A 19,984-nucleotide genomic window follows, 5' to 3' on the forward strand; every position below is an offset into this window, starting at 1 on the left:
GACTGTTTGTGACTCCAAGGGATTGGGCAAACAGCAGATACAGGCCAGTTTACTTCAAAAACTAACGAGTGAACAACATTTAAGAATGCTAGGCGAGGCCATTTCACCGAGGTTGGTTCAGTTGAGCACCTTCCCTCTTACAGTTCAGTGTTCGCTACACTTCACAACCCATTTTGGGTGAATTGAGACACATTTGCTTGCTTTACCAAGTGTTTCTTAATATTTTTGCGTATAACTATACAAGTCTGATGTACAACAGAATGATAATTTGAATATAGACTGAAATCTGTCGCATCTATTTCCACTGGACAGATTCATGAAGATTGGCTTGTTGTTGGTGCCTTATAGGCAAACTGTTTGAGCAGAGAAAGACTTGGTTGAGCGATTCTCTTATGATCAAGTTTGAAATGCAGTTGTTTCTGAATGCAGCTCTAAGCCAACTTTTCCTGCTGTAGATTTCTCAAGTAGGACCACACTGAACCAGAAGGGAGCAGCTTGTTACCAGCAATAACTTGAAATGATGTATTGCTCAGTGAAAACATGAAGTCTTCCCTGCTTTCCTTCAACTCAGGGCAAAGAGGAGGAAGCAGAAACAGAACGTGAAACACAAAAAAGAAGGCCAATCTGTTTGTTCCTGGATCTACGGTGGTTGGAAACCCCAAGTTAATGTCTTAATGCTGGAACAGGTCAACATGTGCAACTTGAATCTTTTGTTCTTTGTCAGAAATGTCTCTTTGAAGTACTTCTCATGATCACTGCTCTAAAAAAATTTCTATACATTGGATAATTCCTGATAAATGTAAAACACAAAGTGAACCAAAATGAACCGGACTTCTTATGAAACACATGAAGAAACGCTCAGGTCTTAAATCGTCTACATGATGTCGGTAATTGAATCAATAGAGGGGCTGAATCCTGACCTGTGCAGAAAATATTATTGAAGGTGAAAAAGTGTTTCGGGCTACGCTTTCTGGTACTGGACTTTATATATGATAAAACAAGTATATGCATCTGGGATTTTACGAAAATGGTGGCACACCCATTTCTTTTAGTTTTTTTTTTCTTTTGGGTGGGGTTTCTCAGAAATAAAAGGCATTTTTGTTGGTCAATGGCCAGAAACAGCAATACAATGCTGAAACAGTCTATCCTATGTCTAGTTGTTACCCTGAAAAGGCCCACTCTGCAGCAGGAAAGCCCTGTACCTGTGGATTTGTAATTCACGTTTAAACACAAGAAGAAATAGCAGGTAATTGCCAACGTCTTCTTTTTAGCCTTATATCAACAAAACTAAAGAGTTCCACACTTAAAAGTCCTCAACTGCTATAATACCTACTGAGTATGGATTACTGTTGGGTCTACCTCACAATATAAAGCGCCTTGAGGAGACTGTTGTTGCGATTCGGTGCTGTATAAACTGAATTGAAATTGAGACGAACATTATTTTGCTAACATAACATGTTAAGACTACAATAAAATGGATACATTTGACCTGAAAAAATGATGCAGGAAATAACACGAATACACAAATGTACTGTAAAGTCACGTGTTGGCTGCTGCTAGATGCGGGTTCAGGCAAATGACTTGAGCTGCTCTTTGTCATGTCACATACCTCCCAGCACGTTGCACTGTTTAATCTGTATAATCACGGCAGGTTTTAAAAAGTTTTTAATCAGCTCCTGATTTGAATGTGATGGAGCCATGTTGAAATACTAAATACCTTCCAAAAGTAATGTCCATTTAGGGGAATTTGTTCAAAGAATTTGATTATTAATTAGCAGCTAAAATCATTTGTCACTTTATGGAACATGAAATATTCTATAAATGTGCTTTTCCCCGTTATTCTGTAGGGTACAATACACAGCACCTTGGGGTGACTGTTGAATGGAACTTAATTGAATAATGTTTGCTTAATTTTATGCAATATTTCCTGCACAAGTCATTGTATTCAGCCCCTTTTGGTTGCTTCTAAAAGTCGCGATTTCTCTCAAAACACCTGCTCAAAGTCACGTTCCAGCCCAACACAGCAGACAAAACTTAAACATCTGTTAGAGGCAAGATCACCACATACTTAAACACCGACCCAGACTGTGGGAGACATCCACACAGTCTGTGGAAAGAGGTCTTGAGGTCACCATGCTCATTTCTGTTTCATATTTCCCAGTCTTGGTTTTGCCGACCTCTACGGCGACTCATGAGGATGCCTTCCCTGCTGCTTTTTTTTTGTTTACAGGTAAGTTTTATTTCTGCAGCGTGCATACTGCACTGAGGTTTAGCTGTTAGCATACTGCTACGTGGGAAAGGTAAACATCCAATTCTTTGAATAAAAGAAAAGAGTTTGTATACCTGATATCCTGGTTAGCCTGAAGTGTGAGCCTAGCGGCAGTGGCTGCAGTGGCATCTGGGACAAAATCTCCAATCACTCGATTGAGGACAGAGCCGCTGGCTTCACTTGCATAAAAAAATTGACCATCCACTGAGAATCTGTTTCACAGCTCTGTAGAAGAAAACAGTAACAGTCCATCTGTGTGCTACCTGCCTACTCCTAGCTTGTTTACATTAATCATATTTAAAAAACAAAACAAAAACATCTTAGTAGTTTAAATACATTTGTCTTATAATGTGTGTAGATTTGTTATTGTTCTCTTGTTACAAAAACTTTGTGACCTTCTCGTTCTCCCTCATTGATAAGAGGTTTAGTTGTTTTGGCGTTTTGAGGGGCCCACACGGCCACGCCATCTTTCCTTTGGTTGCCAGATAGTCCGACCTGCTCCCGCCCGCCAACAGGTCAACTCTGATCACAGGAGGCTTCTGAAGTTCAGCTCCATGGCCTGGCCACTACATCCATCTGGTCTATCAGGGTTTGGCTTGTCAATATCCAATCAACGTTCATCCAGATCAGAACCATCTATTGTCAGTGACGCATTACCTCTACTGCACTCTGTACACAAAAACGAAGCCAAGGTCGGGTAACGTGTGTTCTGTTTATACATTCAAATGTATATATTTTGTGGTCTACCTTTTTAGGTGAAGACTCCATTTCTGAATGTTTAGACATTTATCCTCAACAGTGTCTGAAATGTCACAGTTTCATGTCTGTGACATCAGGAGTGAAGGTGAGGTCATCTGTGGCAGTGCTGTGGTGCTCAACAAGTTACAGAAGGATTTTTGAACTCTCACAAAACTAATATTTTTAATAGGTTAAATAAGGCAAGCATATTAATGTATTATTTTATGATCTTTACTATCCGGTAAAAAACAAACAAACTTCAAGACATGTTGAGGAGGTAATTTAGCCATTTGAATCAGCTGTGTTGGATCAAGGACACATCTAAAACCTGCAGGACACCGGCCCTCGAGGCCTGGAGTTTCCCACCCCTGTTCTAAGGCGAGGTATTCCCAAAGGAGACCCGAAGAGATCATTTCCCTTTTCCTGACACTTTATGGTGAGGTTTTTTTTATTTATAATAATGCATGTTTTTAGCTATGTGAGTGGGGTCTGGCCCCCTTATATATAAGGCTTTCTCCCCATTTATATTGTTTTTTAATCTACGAGTCATGTTTGTAGTTTTTTGTTGCACTACAGCTGTTGGAGCCATGTTGTCTCGTCTCTCTGTACACTGTGTTTACAGTAGCGATGGCAATAAATTTTGATTAGACTTCGGTGTGCTGACTATAATTGGAGTCACTTCAGCAGACCTTTCTACTGTGTCGGTGTCTTGAATGCCTGTGCTTCACCTGTTCTTCACTCTTAGTTTCAGTCTGATTTTTTTCCCTCAGGCTTGTTGGTAAGTGCAGTAGATTAAATGCGTCACTAACTGTCACACAAGATACTGATCGGGTCTTCCCAATATCTTGTTCTCCTCAAACAACAAGCTGTCTTCCATCACACCCGTTGTCAGAGCAAGAAAGTGTCCAAGAAAACTGAAGAAAAACAATAAATACATGTTTGTTTATAAAAATATCTGAGAAAAGTGACTGAGATCTCTGTGGGAGTGGAGCAGAGCGCTTCCTGGTGGTGCTGTGCTGCAGCTGTATTGCGTAGTGATGAGAGGTAATTGAGCTGTGTAGCTTATCTGAGGCTGGACCATGTCCAGTTTTCCTGCTGTGAGTTTGTTGGTGGTCAAGTGTGATCTAAAACCTGCTGTAGAAGCTGAGTTCAACTGCCACAGTAAAAACACTATTGTAAGGAAGTTCTATTCAATTCATGCGCCAAATTCATTAACCCAGTGTGACTGGAGTCCCCACAGACCTTTTTCCATCCATTTTGCCTGCATGAAGCGTGAGAATGCCTCTCAATATTTGTTCTACGACACATCCCGTGTACATCCAGAGAAGCGGAAGGCTGATGGAGCCGTCCGCATTCGATTCTCAGGGCCATACTTGTGCATACATACATACAAACTTGTGACTTTATCACAGGGTCACATGAAAGCATGTAATAGTTTTCATGTGACACAAATAAGTCACATGACCTATGTTGCATTCGAAGGCAATGGGATATACTACTGCATCTCCAAAACTTACAGTGAAAAAGTGATTATTTTGGCAATTTCATTCACAATGGTGATTTTCATATATTCTATATTAATTACACACAAAGTCAATATTTTCAAGCATTTTTGAAGTTTGCTTATAGCTCAAGAAAATTAGAAATGGAGTATTTCAAACTGTCCGAGATACTGCACTGAGGTCTTTATCATTTTAGAAAATTTCTATTCAAACCACAGTATCTGTCTCAGTACACAATCACAGTCATGGGGAAGACTGCTGACCTGACGGCTCTCCACATGACGATCATTAATATCCACCACAAGGAGGGTAAGCCACAGATGGTCACTGCTGAAAAGGCCGGCTGAGTGGAGAGTTTTTATATGTCAAAGGATAAACTTCCAGGAAGACGAGTTCATGTTTCTATCTAGCGATGCCGGTGCAAATTTCCTTTGCCAACAGGACTGACCTGACTACAGCTCCACCACTACTACCACATGGTTGCCAACAACGCTATTACTCTACTTAATTGTCAAGCCAAATCACATGACCTAAACCCCACAGAGACTCTATGGAGTATTTTCGAGGAAGATGTGAAAACCTGATCCAAAAATCCACACGAAGTTGGCAGAGCAGCTTCAATAGGATCTTAGCAGAGCCACACTTTTTCTCCATATTCTATTTTTGTGAGATGCACTAATAGTTAAAAACTTTGTATACAGCAGTTCAAAACCCCAAAATACTCCCCAAAGAAAAATTTAGTTCACAGTGACGAAGGCAAATCTTCTCTCTTTTAAAATGCAGGTATTTGGGTTTTTGACTATTCTCGATCAAAAATAATAACATTAAACATTTGCAGATTTTTATCGGCCAAGTATATATTCATCTACACCTGCAAATTCTTCCATTGGGCACACACGGGTGGCTATGACTTAAGAGGTAGAGCAAGTCACCCTCTAAATGGAAGGTCGGTGGTTCGAGCCATGGCTGCTCTAATCTCCAATCCAAATATCCACAGGCAAGATATTAACCCCAAGTCGCTCAAATGTGTGTGACTGTTAGATAGAAAGCACACAGCAAAGTGTTTGTGTGAATTCGTGGATGAGGCAAGTCGTATAAAACGCTTTGAGTGCTCAGAGTAGAAAAGCGCTACATGAGAACCAGTCCACTTACATCGTCTTTCTACCGTCTCGCAATACATTTTACAATTTTTGATGGATGGTCATATTGTGAAACAGAAGATTGTGCCTGCAGTTTTTTGTGCTGTACAGTGAGGTATGTACGTAGTGTCAAAGTGTGTAGTGTAATAACTTTATCTATCCTGAATCGTGCCAAATGCAGGAAAATGGGGAAAGACCAGTAACTCCAATCACACTGGGATGCACCGTCAGCTAAATAGTTTTAAGTTTCTCATTGAACTTTTTTGTGCAACTATATCTTTTAACGCCATTATGGCACTTATAGAACGCATAAGATTATTATTACTACTACTATTATTATTATCATCATCATCCAACGGCTCCAGATTGTCTCAAGGCAAATATGAGGGATTTGAATTGTTTAACTGGCACTGAGTAGTTTGGCAAAGTCTCCACCAGACATACTGTTGTGATGCTGTATTGTGGACCAGTAATACCTGTAAATATAAAAGTAGAAATCTGTAACATAAACTAGACGGAGGCAAACGAGAACCACTGAACTTTGTGGCATATGAGGTTGTTGGAGTGTGTGGAATTTCTTCATTTTAGCTTAATCTGTTCGGTTTAGTAGGTGAAGGTAGATGCGGTTTAAAGCGGATAAATCTCATTTCAGACTCTGAGGGGTCCTTTGACTTCAGCGGGTTTAACATCCTGTTAGCTTTGGTTACAACAGGATCATGCTGCCCCACTCACCCCCCACCCCATGTTCCTTCCTTCACTGGGGTCAGTCTGGTCCTGTTGTAGAAACAGAGGCTTGGGGACCCTCTCCATATTGCCCTCCAGCACTATTACCTCCTCCACCTTCAGATTCCTCCTGACTAGGGGAGGCCTCATCACTGGGACCACCCCTGGATGTAACTGAAGCGGTGGTAGTCTCAGGAGAGGCGCTGTGGGCTTCCTGGGGTGCGCAGCCTGGGTGGTTCTTGCGGAAATGCTGGTTGAGGATGGCCTGGAAGGGGAAGCTCTTCCCACAAACGTGGCAGTGGAAAGGTTTGTTGCCAGTGTGCTTGCGGATATGGTACTCCAGCTGGTCTTTACGGGTGTACTTCTTCCCACAGATGCGGCAGACAAATGGTGTTATACCCATATGTAGGCGCATGTGACGGTCTAGGCTCCCTTTCTGGTTGAAGGATTTGCAGCAGTAGATGCAGGTGAGGCGTGGATTGTAGCGGAACCAGCGATCTCCTACCTGCTCCCTCAAGTAGTCCTCGTAACCGCCCATATCAAACGTTGTATGCTCCTCTCCCTGATGGGTAGAATGAAATGCAAAATTAAACGTTAACATAGTGGACACCATGACAGAATGAATCAAATAAGACTTTAGATCATTTTAGATAAACATGCCCTGAACAAAACTGTCCTCCTGCATCACACTCTGTTGTCGGTCAAATTTGCGTTACCTGAGTATGTTAATGTCCGTAAGAAACTGCCAACAGATTTCTCTTTTAAAAAAAGTGAAAACTTATTATTGTAGTGTCTTTATGTTACAACATAAAGCACCTTGAAACAACTGTTGTTATGATTTGGTGCTATATAAATAAAACTGAATTCAAACTATAATAGATTCCTTGGGACATCAATCATCTCGTCAACATAAAGACCAGATGTTGTTAGCAGTGCGTATGAGTACAATGAGGCCATACACACTACTAACCCACATTATGACGCAAGCCTGTGGTGATATTTTTTATCTTTCATTTTTAGTGAGTCGAGCCCTCAAAGGGTGGATCAGTTTTTCCATTTACACTGACAGTTGTATCTTTTATGATAACGTATATCAGTAAAGACTTTCAACTCAATTTAATTCAATATGTGATTTAAATGTACCCTGATTGTTTTGTATTACTGCACAATAAGGAGATTTTAAAAGTCCTTTAAAAGGTTAGATTCAGCAGGAAAGGTCCAATCAAAAGTTTAAGACCACTTGAAAAATGGCAAAAAAAATAAATAAATCATATTTTGCATGGTTAGATCTCAACAAGGTTCCAAGTAGAGCTTCAACATGCAACAAGAAGAAATGGGAGCGAGACAAAGGGTTTCCAATGTTACTGGAATGGCAAGCAGATCCCACCTGAGATGTTTTCTGCGCGCCACAGTGGAGGGGGCACCATAACTGTCTGGGGTGCTTTTTGCTTAAATGGAACAATAGAGCTTCAGGAGGTGTAGGGGCATCAAACGGCCGCTGGCTATGTCCAGATGTTGCAGAAAGCATCCCTCATGACTGAGGGCTCTCGTCTGTGTGGTAACGACTGAGTTTTTCAACAGGACAATGCTACAGTACACAATACCCACAATGCAAGGGATTTTTTCCAGGAGAATAACATCACTCTGTTGGACCATCCTGCGTGTTCCCCTGATCTAAATCCAACTGAGAACCTTTGGAGATGGATGGCAGGGGAAGTTTACAAAAATGGACAACAGTTCCAGACAGTAGATGCCCTTTGTGCAGCCGTCTTCACCACTTGGAGAAATCTTCCCACTCACCTCATGGAAACGTTTGCATCAAGCATGCCGCAACAGATTTTTGAAGGGATCAACAATAACAGCGGAGCTACTCATTACTGAGTTCATGTTTGGAATGTTGATTTCTGTTTTAGGGGGTTTTCTGGTTTTTTGCAGTCTTAAACTTTTGATCAGCTGTAAAACAGCTCAGTAAAAACTACAATTTGTTAAAATTTGACCAAAACTGACTTTTTGCCATTTTTCAATGATGTACAAAATGATCACACATTACTTTAATTTTTGTTGTTATGGGATTCAGAAAAAAAACAGTGCTTTTCTTTAGGTTGTTGCATATCTACAGGAAGAGTCTAGTGATCCTTTATCATGACTAGGCTGGTAATCACTAAATAGACTCTGTATCTATTTAAGAACCACTTTGTAAGCCAGTAACCACGAGCCACTGGGTTTCCAGTTTCTTTGTAAATCATTACATATTACTATATAAGCTTAGTGAAGTTGTATTTAATAATTAAATAACACATACTAACAGGATGCATATAAATTTAAAAAAAGTATTTATTATTCACTTCATATATCTAAATTTCTTTACTGTGTTTCTCTGTGATTTATGTCCACCCTAGAAGAGTCCACATTGCTCTCACTTTCAGTGTGAACACCGCACTTCCTCATTTGGCCATGAGAGTAACAAAACATTCCCAATAAGGTGTCAAACGTAACATAAGAGAGCAAGAAAAGGTGAAAGAGAGTGACAGGGACAAATGTGACACATCTCCATATTGCTGACTCTTTCCTGGTAACTTCCTCCATGTTTCTTATCCATGGAAAAGAAACATGGTGTTTTAATAATTTCAGTTGTCTGTAAAAGAAGAAGAAAAAAAAAAAAGGTTGGTCTCTACTGGCTTACTAACTATGACAGTTTGTGTTTGTACCTGTGAGTTTGGCTGTCGCAACTCATCTGCCCTGCTAGGAGACTCGCTCTTTGCTCTCTGACGTTCTGTGAGGACGACCACGCTGCCAGTGGGACTAAACCTGACATCAAAAATCAGTTAATTTAAAAGGAAAGGGGAACAAAACCCACACACAAATCATCATCATCAGGTGTCTGCAGACCAGTCAGTGAACCATGGAGGAATATCTTAGCTATGACTCACCTGTCTGTCTCGCTGAAGCTGGAGGATGGCTGGATACTACGGGCCCCCAGCGTTCCTACTGGTCCAGTCACCAGTGTACTGCGTCCTGATGTGTCAATCATCACCGTGGCCCCCTCTTCCACTGGCCCTCCCTCCTCCTGGTGCTCTTCTGTTCCAATCCATTCCTCCATCCTCTCTGTTTTTATCCTGATCCCATCCATGCTGCTCTCCTCAGCGCTGCCGGTCCGTTCTGGTTCACTGCTGGTCTCCACATACCACTGACCAGCTCGGTTGATGCGTAGTATCGGTTCTTTGCCTGCTCTTCCGCTGGTGGTCCCTGGCCCTTCTAGCCCGCTGTGCTCCACCGCTGGAACTGGGCTAAGTGGCTCTTCTGCTGGACTGACTGCTTCACATGGCTCTGCACCTCCCCGTGGGCCAAGCAGCCGCAGACCACTGTGACCCCCTCCTCGCACCACAGCCTCCAATGTCCTACTATTCCTGGAGCCCCGTGCCCCCTCCTCATCCCTGGACTCTTCGTCCAGGTCAGCCAGACTGATCTTAAGGTGGATACCCTCAAGAATTTGGGTGCAGCGGTCAATAATGTGCTGCATCTGCAGGAAGCTGGCAGCTGTCAGGTAGCTGATGATGTCTGCAAGCTGCAAGCAGAGACGGCCCGTGTAGCAAAAGGACAGCAGTTGCTCGAACACTGATGGATTACGGATCACTGTCAGTGACACAGTGCTCATCTGACTCAGAGACATGTGGTCCCGAAAGTATGGCGAGCTGGCTGCTAGTACGACCTTGTGTGCACGAAAGCTTTGGCCCTGAACATTGACCACAATGTCACAGAGACGGCCTTGAACACGCAGCTGGTTCAGGTGAGAAAGAACAGAGTTACTGAAGTCTGGGATGTCCAGCTGTATGCTGCCGGTACGCTCCATGCTGCAGCCTGCAGGGACACTGAAAACACAGCAACACATCAGTGCTGACCCACACCAGGACCTTTTTGCTTAAAACTGGCAAATGATTCCAGATTAATAATATGGGAGCTCCTTGTCATGCCAGTAACGTGGAAACCATCAAGGACACCCCGTTTTATTAATCTGATTCCAGATTAATAAAACAGGATGTTTTTTTCATCAATCTTCAATGAAACAGTGACATTACTGATTGGGGGTGTTGTGACTAATGCTACCTTATCATGGAAAGCAAATCCGCAAAAAGCAAAAACAAGTTACAGCCATATGGAATTTGCAGTGCATAATTCAGTTCAAGTTCTTCCACTGTTATCTTTTTCAATGTCATGTGCCAAAGTAGTGCAAAGAAAGCAAGTAAACTCTGCCCCTACAGAGTCGATTATCTTGTTAATAGTGTTACACCCTTGTCTGCGTATAACTCAACATACTGTAGGTCCTCTAAAAAGAAAGCCTCAAATCAGAAGTACTAAACTCCCTGGTGTAACTCTCAAAGGCACACCTTAAAGTAAATAGCCCATAAGTTGGAGAGAAAATGGCAGAAATTTAGAAGATCAATGATTAGTCTGGAAAAAAAGTTTGCAGTTCTATAAAAAAAAGCCCCCATGTAAAGCTAGAACATCGGACTATTCATCACTGACTGACGAAAAGACGAACAGCCCAAGATTTCTCTTCAGCACTGTAGCCAGGCTGACAAAGGGCCAGAGCTCTGCTGAGCCAAGAATCGCTTTAACCTTAACTTGTAATGACTTTGTGAATTTCTTGACAAATAAAATTTTTACCATTATAAATCAATAATAACCATGTCATAGATGTATTACTATTTACAGCTACTTTCATTGATATTCAATTAGACTTTTTTCCTCTCCAATTAATTTCTCTGAGGTAACTTCAACAATCACTTCCTCCAAAGTGTCGATTACGCCCCATTCTAACAAGACTGCTCAAAGAAGTTCTTCCATTAATGCTTTGGTAATGTCTCTGTGGAAACTCTGGGTTAACTTATCGAATTCATAACCAGCTTTGTGTAACCTGATCACCAACCGATGTTACAACAACAACAACAACAACCTTTATTTATAGAGCACATTAAAAGCCAGGGGCATGCCAAAGTGCTTTACATGAAACAATAAAACAATAAAATGATTTACACTAAAACATCAGAATCATATAGGTGTGGGATTATGTTCACAGGTAAAAACCACTAATAGGAACAGTCAATAGCACACAGCTGTAGCAAAGAGAACTGTACCATCATACACAGTGATAGAGGACATAGGCAACGCAACAATAAAATAATAAAATAATTAAGACTATAACGTCAGAGTCATATAAGTGTGAGATTATGTTCACAGGTAAAAACCACTAATAAGAATAAACTATAGCACAGAGCTATAGCAGAGTAAAGCTGTAAAGCTGAACCATCAAACACAGTGATGGAAAACATTGACAGCACAGGACAACGCAAAACAACCAGACACATTAGAACATTAGAACAACACACTAGAAGCAAGGCGAGAATTTAACTGGTAGAAAAAGCAAGTTCAAACAGATATGTTTTAAGCCGTGATTTAAAAGATTGAATAGAATCAGACGCCCGGATGCCAATCGGGAGACTGTTCCACAGCTCAGGTGCAGCTAGAGCGAACGCTCGATCACCTCTAGACTTCAAGCGAGATCTGGGCTGAACCAACAATGACTGTGAGGAAGATCTTAAGGCCCTCGTAGGAAGATATGAATTTAAGAGTTCCTTAAGATAACTTGGCCCTGTGTTATTAGTAATTTTAAAAGTAAACAACAGAATTTTAAATTGAATACGAAATTTCACAGGCAACCAGTGCAGATCAGCAAGGACGGGAGTGATGTGAGCAAACTTCCTAGTTTTAGTTAGAATGCGTGCAGCGGCATTCTGGACTGTCTGTAATCTATGTAAAAGGGTAGAGTGGAGACCATAATAAAGTGAATTACAGTAATCTAGTCGTGACGTAACAAAGGCATGGATAAGCTTTTCCAAGTCATTGTGCGGGATGTAATGTTTGGCCCTGGAAATAAGGCGAAGTTGGTAGAAACTAGATCTGACGACAGCAGATACTTGTTTGTCAAGTTTAAATGAGCTGTCAAGTAGCACACCCAGATTCCTAACAGTGTCAGGGAAAGAACTAGTGAGAAAACCAAAAGCATCATGAAGTTTGGCACGAAGAGCGTCACTGCCAAAGATCATAATTTCAGTTTTCTTATCGTTAAGGATAAGAAAATTTGCCAGAAGCCATTGCTTGACCTCACACATGCACTCTCGAAAGTTACTCACGGACATAGCTAGATCATCATTCAGCTCAAAATAGATCTGGATGTCATCGGCATAATAGTGAAAGGCAATGTGGTATTTCTCCAAAATGACACTTAAAGGAAGCATATACAGTGAGAACAGGGTAGGGCCTAGCACAGATCCCTGGGGAACACCACAGCAAACAGGTACAGCGGAGGAGGAGGAGGTAGCCAAGTGAACCGAAGAGAGCCGATCGGAGAGGTAAGATTTAAACCAATCCAAGGCAGTGCCCTTGATGCCTACAGTGTGCTCTAGTCTCGCCAATAGTATGTTATGGTCAACCATGTCAAATGCCGGCACACCGGATGTTAGGGTAAGTGAATCCAGAAAATGGAAATATACCCTGGATATGTTACACTCACTTTGTAGTAGAGCGCACAGACCCCATCATCCTGCCCAGTGAATACTTCAAAGTAGGGACTTAGCCGACTAATTGCTGATGTCTTCTCACTGGTCGATACAGATTAGTCATTTAATCCAATTGTTAAAATGTTAATTACCCAATGAAGGTAAATTATTGTGTCCTAAATGTTTGCACCCATCTGTCACCAGTTGGCGCATTGTTGTGGAGAAATACCATAAATCTGTTAATCTTGGTCTCATCTTTTGTGAATGATAGTAGATACAAGTGGCGGACAAGGGCTTTCTCCGAAAGGTAGATGGGCTTTCCCTTAGCGATAGAGTGAGGAGTTCAGTCAATCAGGAGAGGTTCATAGTGTCGAGGTGCTGCACGTTTAAGGCATGATTCATTATTGAAGAATATAAATGTTATAAGAGTTTGACATTTTCAATTAAACGGTTCTCAAATCTACCTTAATACGCGAGTATTTCTTAGTTTTAGGCTAATGGGTTAGTCTAATTTTCTTCCACCATTAGTGGACTATTAAATCAGTCGCCAGGAACATCCCTACTTGAAATCCTTCTACTTGCCGAGAACCATCATCTCTCAGAACCTAAACCTCAGCTCCTCCTCCCTCTACCCATCCCTTGTGTTGTTCTTCTTGAATTTGGTCTCCAGCTTCCTCCCGTACGAGCTCTTGCATATCCTTAGCTTCACCCTTAGATCGTGCGGCACTCTCCTCAGCTCTTTTGTTCCTGGACCTTTTCGTCTCTTTGTTCTTTCAGGTTACTACTGATCAAAGGCTTATTGTTCACAAAGCATACAGTGCTGGCTGGTCTGATGGTGTGTTCACAAAATTGGACATATTCTATTCTTTAGCCAGTCAAACTTTTAAAACCCATCTTCCTATGCCTCCACAGCCTCATCCATCCACCTTCTGACAACTCCCATAGACACAGGTTTAATTTACAGTGGGGCAAAAAAGTATTTAGTCAGCCACCGATTGTGCAAGTTCCCCCACTTAAAATGATGACAGAGGTCAGTAATTTGCACCAGAGGTACACTTCAACTGTGAGAGACAGAATGTGAAAAAAAAAATCCATGAATCCACATGGTAGGATTTGTAAAGAATTTATTCGTAAATTAGGGTGGAAAATAAGTATTTGGTCACCTCAAACAAGGAAAATCTCTGGCTCTCACAGACCTGTAACGTCTTCTGTAAGAAGCTTTTCTGTCCCCCACTCGTTACCTGTATGAATGGCACCTGTTTGAACTCATCATCTGTATAAAAGACACCTGTCCACAGCCTCAAACAGTCAGACTCCAAACTCCGCCATGGCCAAGACCAAAGAGCTTTCGAAGGACACCAGGAAAAGTATTGTAGACCTGCACCAGACTGGGAAGAGTGAATCTACAATAGGCAAGCAGCTTGGTGTGAAAAAATCAACTGTGGGAGCAATCATCAGAAAATGGAAGACATACAAGACCACTGATAATCTCCCTCGATCTGGGGCTCCACGCAAGATCTCATCCCGTGGGGTCAAAATGATCATGAGAACGGTGAGCAAAGATCCCAGAACCACACGGGGGGACCTGGTGAATGACCTGCAGAGAGCTGGGACCAAAGTAACAAAGGTCACCATCAGTAACACACTACAACGGCAGGGAATCAAATCCCGCAGTGCCAGACGTGTTCCGCTGCTGAAGCCAGTGCATGTCCAGGCCCGTCTGAAGTTTGCCAGAGAGCACATGGATGATACAGCAGAGGATTGGGAGAATGTCATGTGGTCAGATGAAACCAAAGTAGAACTTTTTGGTATAAACTCAACTCGTCGTGTTTGGAGGAAGAAGAATACTGAGTTGCATCCCAAGAACACCATACCTACTGTGAAGCATGGGGGTGGAAACATCATGCTATGGGGCTGTTTTTCTGCCAAGGGGACAGGACGACTGATCCGTGTTAAGGACAGAATGAATGGGGCCATGTATCGTGAGATTTTGAGCCAAAACCTCCTTCCATCAGTGAGAACTTTGAAGATGAAACGAGGCTGGGTCTTCCAACATGACAATGATCCAAGACACACCGCCCGGGCAACAAAGGAGTGGCTCCGTAAGAAGCATTTGAAAGTCCTGGAGTGGCCTAGCCAGTCTCCAGACCTCAACCCCATAGAAAATCTGTGGCGGGAGTTGAAAGTCCGTGTTGCTCGGCGACAGCCCCAAAACATCACTGCTCTCGAGAAGATCTGCATCGAGGAATGGGCCAAAATACCAGCTACTGTGTGTGCAAACCTGGTAAAGACCTATAGTAAACGTTTGACCTCTGTTATTGCCAACAAAGGTTATGTTACAAAGTATTGAGTTGTATTTTTGTTATTGACCAAATACTTATTTTCCACCCTAATTTACGAATAAATTCTTTACAAATCCTACCATGTGGATTCATGGATTTTTCTTTCACATTCTGTCTCTCACAGTTGAAGTGTACCTCTGGTGCAAATTACTGACCTCTGTCATCATTTTAGGTGGGGGAACTTGCACAATCGGTGGCTGACTAAATACTTTTTTGCCCCACTGTAAAAACAGGAACATACTATGGTGTCAGTAGGACTAGATTATAGTCACCAGGCACTGCATCTATTAACGGCATTCTGCTTCGTATTTGCTATTCCCAAAGATTTCTATTTCACGATTCTCTGAGTGCCAAGTCTCTCACTTTTGTCTCTGAGCAGTCTTGTGTTTGTCTTTGCCTAGTATGCCCGTGGCTACCTAATGGTCAGGGAAGGGTTTAATCAGATACAGCCAGAAGTAATGGAAACAGCAGAGTTCCTCCAGCAAGTCTAATCTATGACGATTCCAATTCATCAGATGATTTTCAATCTTCATGAGGATAATGACATGCTGATTGGACAAAACTGATTTTATTCATGAGCAGCAGAATAAGAACCCTCTGGTTTATTTTATGGTGCACTGGAGTGTTGTCTGCTGAATCAGGTCCGGAGTTTAAAGTCAGAGTTCTTAGTGTCATCAAGAGGTCTCTTTTTACCATGGCAACTTCTGCTGAACACAAAACCTGGTTATGAGCAGGTTATGTTCCAACTTTCGATTTAAAATCAGCCGGGCCCTCCACAGTTTTATTCTTTTACTTACAGCATCTTTTCAGCGATTCTCTGTTGGAGAGTAGGGAATAGCCATGCCTTACTAACATCATCAAATGAAGCCCAACTGTGAAGTTACAGCAGCACAAACGGTCACTGGAAACTGAATGCATTCAGTTAGTGATGTGCAAACGTATACATGTTTAGTGGTTTTTACGCTGCTGGAATTACAGCCAACAGGGCTAAGGCTAAAAAAGTCATCATCTACATTTGTAGGCCAATACTTTCCAATTAGTAAGATTAATTTTGCTCTGATCTGGTGATAAACTAAAGTGATTTCCATGTCTCCTGTACAATAGGCGATGGAGGAGCGTCAGACGTGAACACACTAACATTCAATGTTTCAGAGCTCTAATGTGCAGCTGTCAACAAAAACACATGGCAAGTTTTAGTTCACAAAATTAACAGTCCTCCTAAACATTTCTCTCTTATTTGCAGCACCAGTGTTGCAGCTCATTGTTATATATTTTAATATATTTCTTGTAACCTTTATTACCTGTTTGTCTGCTGATGAAACCTATTGCAATAAGCAATGCTCAGCTGCTGAGGAAGAAGAGTCAAAAGATACATTTTCTTTTCCCTGTTTTCTGTGAGCATGCACAGAGCCTGGACCTGAAAGCCCTGGATAACAAAGGATGCTGATAACCATTATCGCTGGCTGGGCTTTTAGGTTTTGTTAGTCGAGCTAATGCAGAGAAAGAAAGAAGGCTTGGCTGTGTTAAACTGCCCCGTAGCACTCAGTTAACTATCGAGTTATCCCATCAAAGTTTTCTCATGTTAGTTATACTTTACACTAGAGCAGGGCGATATGGCCAAAAATATTTATCACGATATATATTTGAAAATTTGCGATAACGATATAACCGACGATATAATTGATGCGAGACAAAATACAACTCCACAACATTACTAGCGCAAAAAGACAACCTTCCATTTATATTCACTTAAACAAGAAGCTGGTTTTTATGTACATTAAAGCTTTATAAAAATGTAACAGTACAAATGCAAATTGCTTGCTGAAAGTTTAACCAAAAGGCATTTCCACTAGAAATGGGCTGACATGTCCTGAGCATAACCATGTATAATATCCACTGAAGTTAAAAAGAGGTGCTTTGCAACATTAAACTGCAGTGTGCAGTACGCATTTTTCGGACCATAAGGTGCACGGGATTATAAGGCACATTAAGCGAAACAAAGCAGTCAGATAAATCAAACTTTATTAAACTCATTCTTCTTGCTTCCTCCACTTCTGTACCATTGATTCCTTAATGTTGAATTCTCTGGCAGCTGCTCTATTCCCATGTTGTTGCAGTATATTAATGACTAACCTCGTATTGTGGATGGATTATCTCAGTTGTTCTCCTGACTGAAGTTTGGTCCGTTTACAGCATCCTGCCATGCGATTGCATTTGTCTCTAACCATGAAGAACCTTCACGTTCACTTTTATAAGTGGAAAAGTGTTAGTGTTCGTCCTCCAGCTTCACTGTTTATGTTATGCTAACATAGCTGTGTCGCTAGCGATCACGTAGCACATCATTATATACCAGCTAGCCCAACTTCAGTAACCCTACAAACGTCACTGCTGTTTAGTTTCCTGTCTTCATTTATGTTGCAAGTGATAGCAGAGCTGTACGTTTGATTTTTTTCAGAAATCTCTCAGTCAGAACATGCTATATCATGCTTAGGTAACTAGCGAAACTAGCGAGCTAACTTCCGCTAGCTTCCTGCTAACTTCTAACTCCGTTAAATGTAATAACTTTTGTTTTCATGGATGCCTGGAAGTTAAACTTTATAGTTACACCTGGTAAAGCAGCAATGCTGATCGTTTTATTAAAGATGAAAGAATTTAGACAGTTTTTAACTCTAAGTGATGCTGCAGTGTTGTTTGACCTGAAAGATATGGAGTTTAGGACCCAGATTACTCCCAGATTTAAGAGCATCTTAGTCCGACAAATACGACAATAACAACGGCCGCTTGCATGTTCTGCAAAAAAATGTGCTTTGTTGTGTATCTGACGGACAAACACCAAACCAGTTCCACATCACGGAAGTTGCACCATTTTTACAAACCAATTCTGGATCATCTGTTTCACTCAATCGGCCATGTGCGTATGAAAACAAAGGCACTGCGCATGCGCGTTTTACTCCCATTCTATCGCGATATTTCATTTTCCTATCGTTGCCTAACATTATACCGGTATTACCGTGAACGGTATAATATGGCCCAGCCCTACTTTACACATATTACACTAATCAACAATTACTATTCACTAAATAACTGCAGTTTTTCTCGGTTTCCTGTCACATTCAGTGATGCTGTGTTTTGTAGGTATGAAGGGCCATAGACAAACATGCTCGTAGGTACAGACACGTGAAAGGCCTACCTCTACCACACAGGGGACCCAGATCCTTGGTGGCTGCTTTGTGTTTTTGTGTAGTGTTGTGTCTGCATGGTTGTTATTGCATGTCTGTGTGGTTTTAAGTTTGGGTTTGAGGTTCATCCTCCGTCTGTAGTTTTGCCTCTCTGGAGTTGTTTTGCAGTCATTCTTCATATTTCTTTTTTTTTGGAAAATGAGTTTTGTTTGTACAGGATGTTCAGTTTGGTGTGACCCCGCTGTTCAGCACTTTCTGTGATCAGGAGCACTTTCAGTAAGAAGTCTATTTACGCCACCTCCTCAATAGAAACTCAAGTACTCTATCTGCTGCCAGGCTTTGCATAAAGCAGCTTCACACACTTTTAATTTGTATGAATCTGTACAGTGTGTTGACACTCATTGCACTGGCTCATTGCGATGTGCAGGGAAAATTTAGACCAGGCGCCAAAATCACACAAAGTGTGCTTCAGTCAGGGTCATGTTGCACCACAGTCCCACCCAAACCTGCCTGTACAAAAGGCTGACAGACACCAAGGACCTCAAGTTACATCAAGACCTGATTAACCGATCAAAATGGAGGAGTCGCGTTGAAATGACAGGTCACAGGGTAGATCACCTGTACTCTGATCAGGTCCAGCCTGCTCACAGGACAACTACCAAACCGATGCGAGTCGCTGTGTCTCGGGGGGGGGGCAGGTGAACCTCCAGGTGTGCAGCCGGATTCTCACCTGAGGGGGAGGGAGCAGTGAAAAATGCTCTGGTCTGCTTTCGGGTTGCCGATACTTCAGTTCTGCAGCTTGCTGAGCATCATTAACGGACGGGAGATGACAGCAGCTCGGCTCGGCTCGGCCTGACAGGCTGCAGCTCCACCCGCGGCTCCTCCAGGCTCCGAGGCTCCGAGGCTCCAGCGGCGGTAGCGAGCTGTTCAAGACCCCGGAACGACAGCTGAGCGCGGGCTCCGGTCCGTCAGCAGGCGCTCTGCTGCCATTCCACTGTACCTGCGAGCTGGTTCAGGATCGGCTCAGTGACGGCGGACAGCCCAGACTTCACAGCCTCCTTTTCACGGCAGAAGGGCCGAGACTGCAGGAAGGAAGGAAAGGGGGAAGAAAAAGCGCGCGGCGCGATGGGAAATGTAGTCCTAGCAGGGCAGAGCGCTGTTTTCAGCACAGCCTAAACACTACGGTTCCCTGCGTGCATTCGCCCAGAGACCATCTCCTGGTATTTGGAGTTTGACTTCAGCAGACCTAAAGTAAAACAACCGGACATCCTCACAGCTGGATTCAGAAAAGCTGTTTCTCCTTTCATAAGATATGAAACTTCATAAACCCCGGCATGTGGCAAAAAGCCTTTTAGGTATTCAAAGTTCTACATTTGTACATTTCAACAACTTTTTCAGACACGGGAAGTCAAATGTACAACTTATAAACACCAGATCATTATAATGAAAATGTATTATGGCAAGGTATGAAGACTCGAAAGTTATTTTTACATTTTTGTTGACACCCGTAGTGAGTCTACAATAATATAATAATA

The 19,984-nt window shown here is 42.1% G+C and overlaps 1 protein-coding gene across 2 annotated transcripts; it reads right to left on the reverse strand.

Annotated features, from left to right (window-relative positions):
- Nucleotides 1-1,042: 1,042 nt before the first annotated feature.
- On the reverse strand, nucleotides 1,043-19,545 carry zbtb37 (zinc finger and BTB domain containing 37). 2 transcript variants are annotated; one of them, XM_086268662.1, is made up of 4 exons: nucleotides 19,180-19,545; nucleotides 9,302-10,240; nucleotides 9,080-9,179; nucleotides 1,043-6,933 (listed from the first exon to the last, which is right to left on the reverse strand). In XM_086268662.1, the coding sequence occupies exons 2-4, from the start codon at nucleotides 10,219-10,221 to the stop codon at nucleotides 6,412-6,414; spliced, it is 1,542 nt and encodes a 513-aa protein (XP_086124788.1). In that variant the 5' UTR covers nucleotides 10,222-10,240; nucleotides 19,180-19,545; the 3' UTR covers nucleotides 1,043-6,411. The 2 variants fall into 2 exon arrangements, with proteins under 2 accessions (XP_086124788.1, XP_086124790.1); XM_086268664.1 differs by lacking the exon at nucleotides 19,180-19,545 and adding an exon at nucleotides 19,068-19,148.
- Between the last annotated feature and the right edge of the window lie 439 nt (nucleotides 19,546-19,984).

Source organism: Aulonocara sp. 'chitande type north' Nkhata Bay, linkage group LG17 (assembly GCF_057382095.1).
Source record: "Aulonocara sp. 'chitande type north' Nkhata Bay isolate Kocher_YH1m ecotype deep benthic linkage group LG17, A_spYH_male_GT1.1, whole genome shotgun sequence".
Classification (NCBI taxonomy): Eukaryota; Metazoa; Chordata; class Actinopteri; order Cichliformes; family Cichlidae; genus Aulonocara; species Aulonocara sp. 'chitande type north' Nkhata Bay.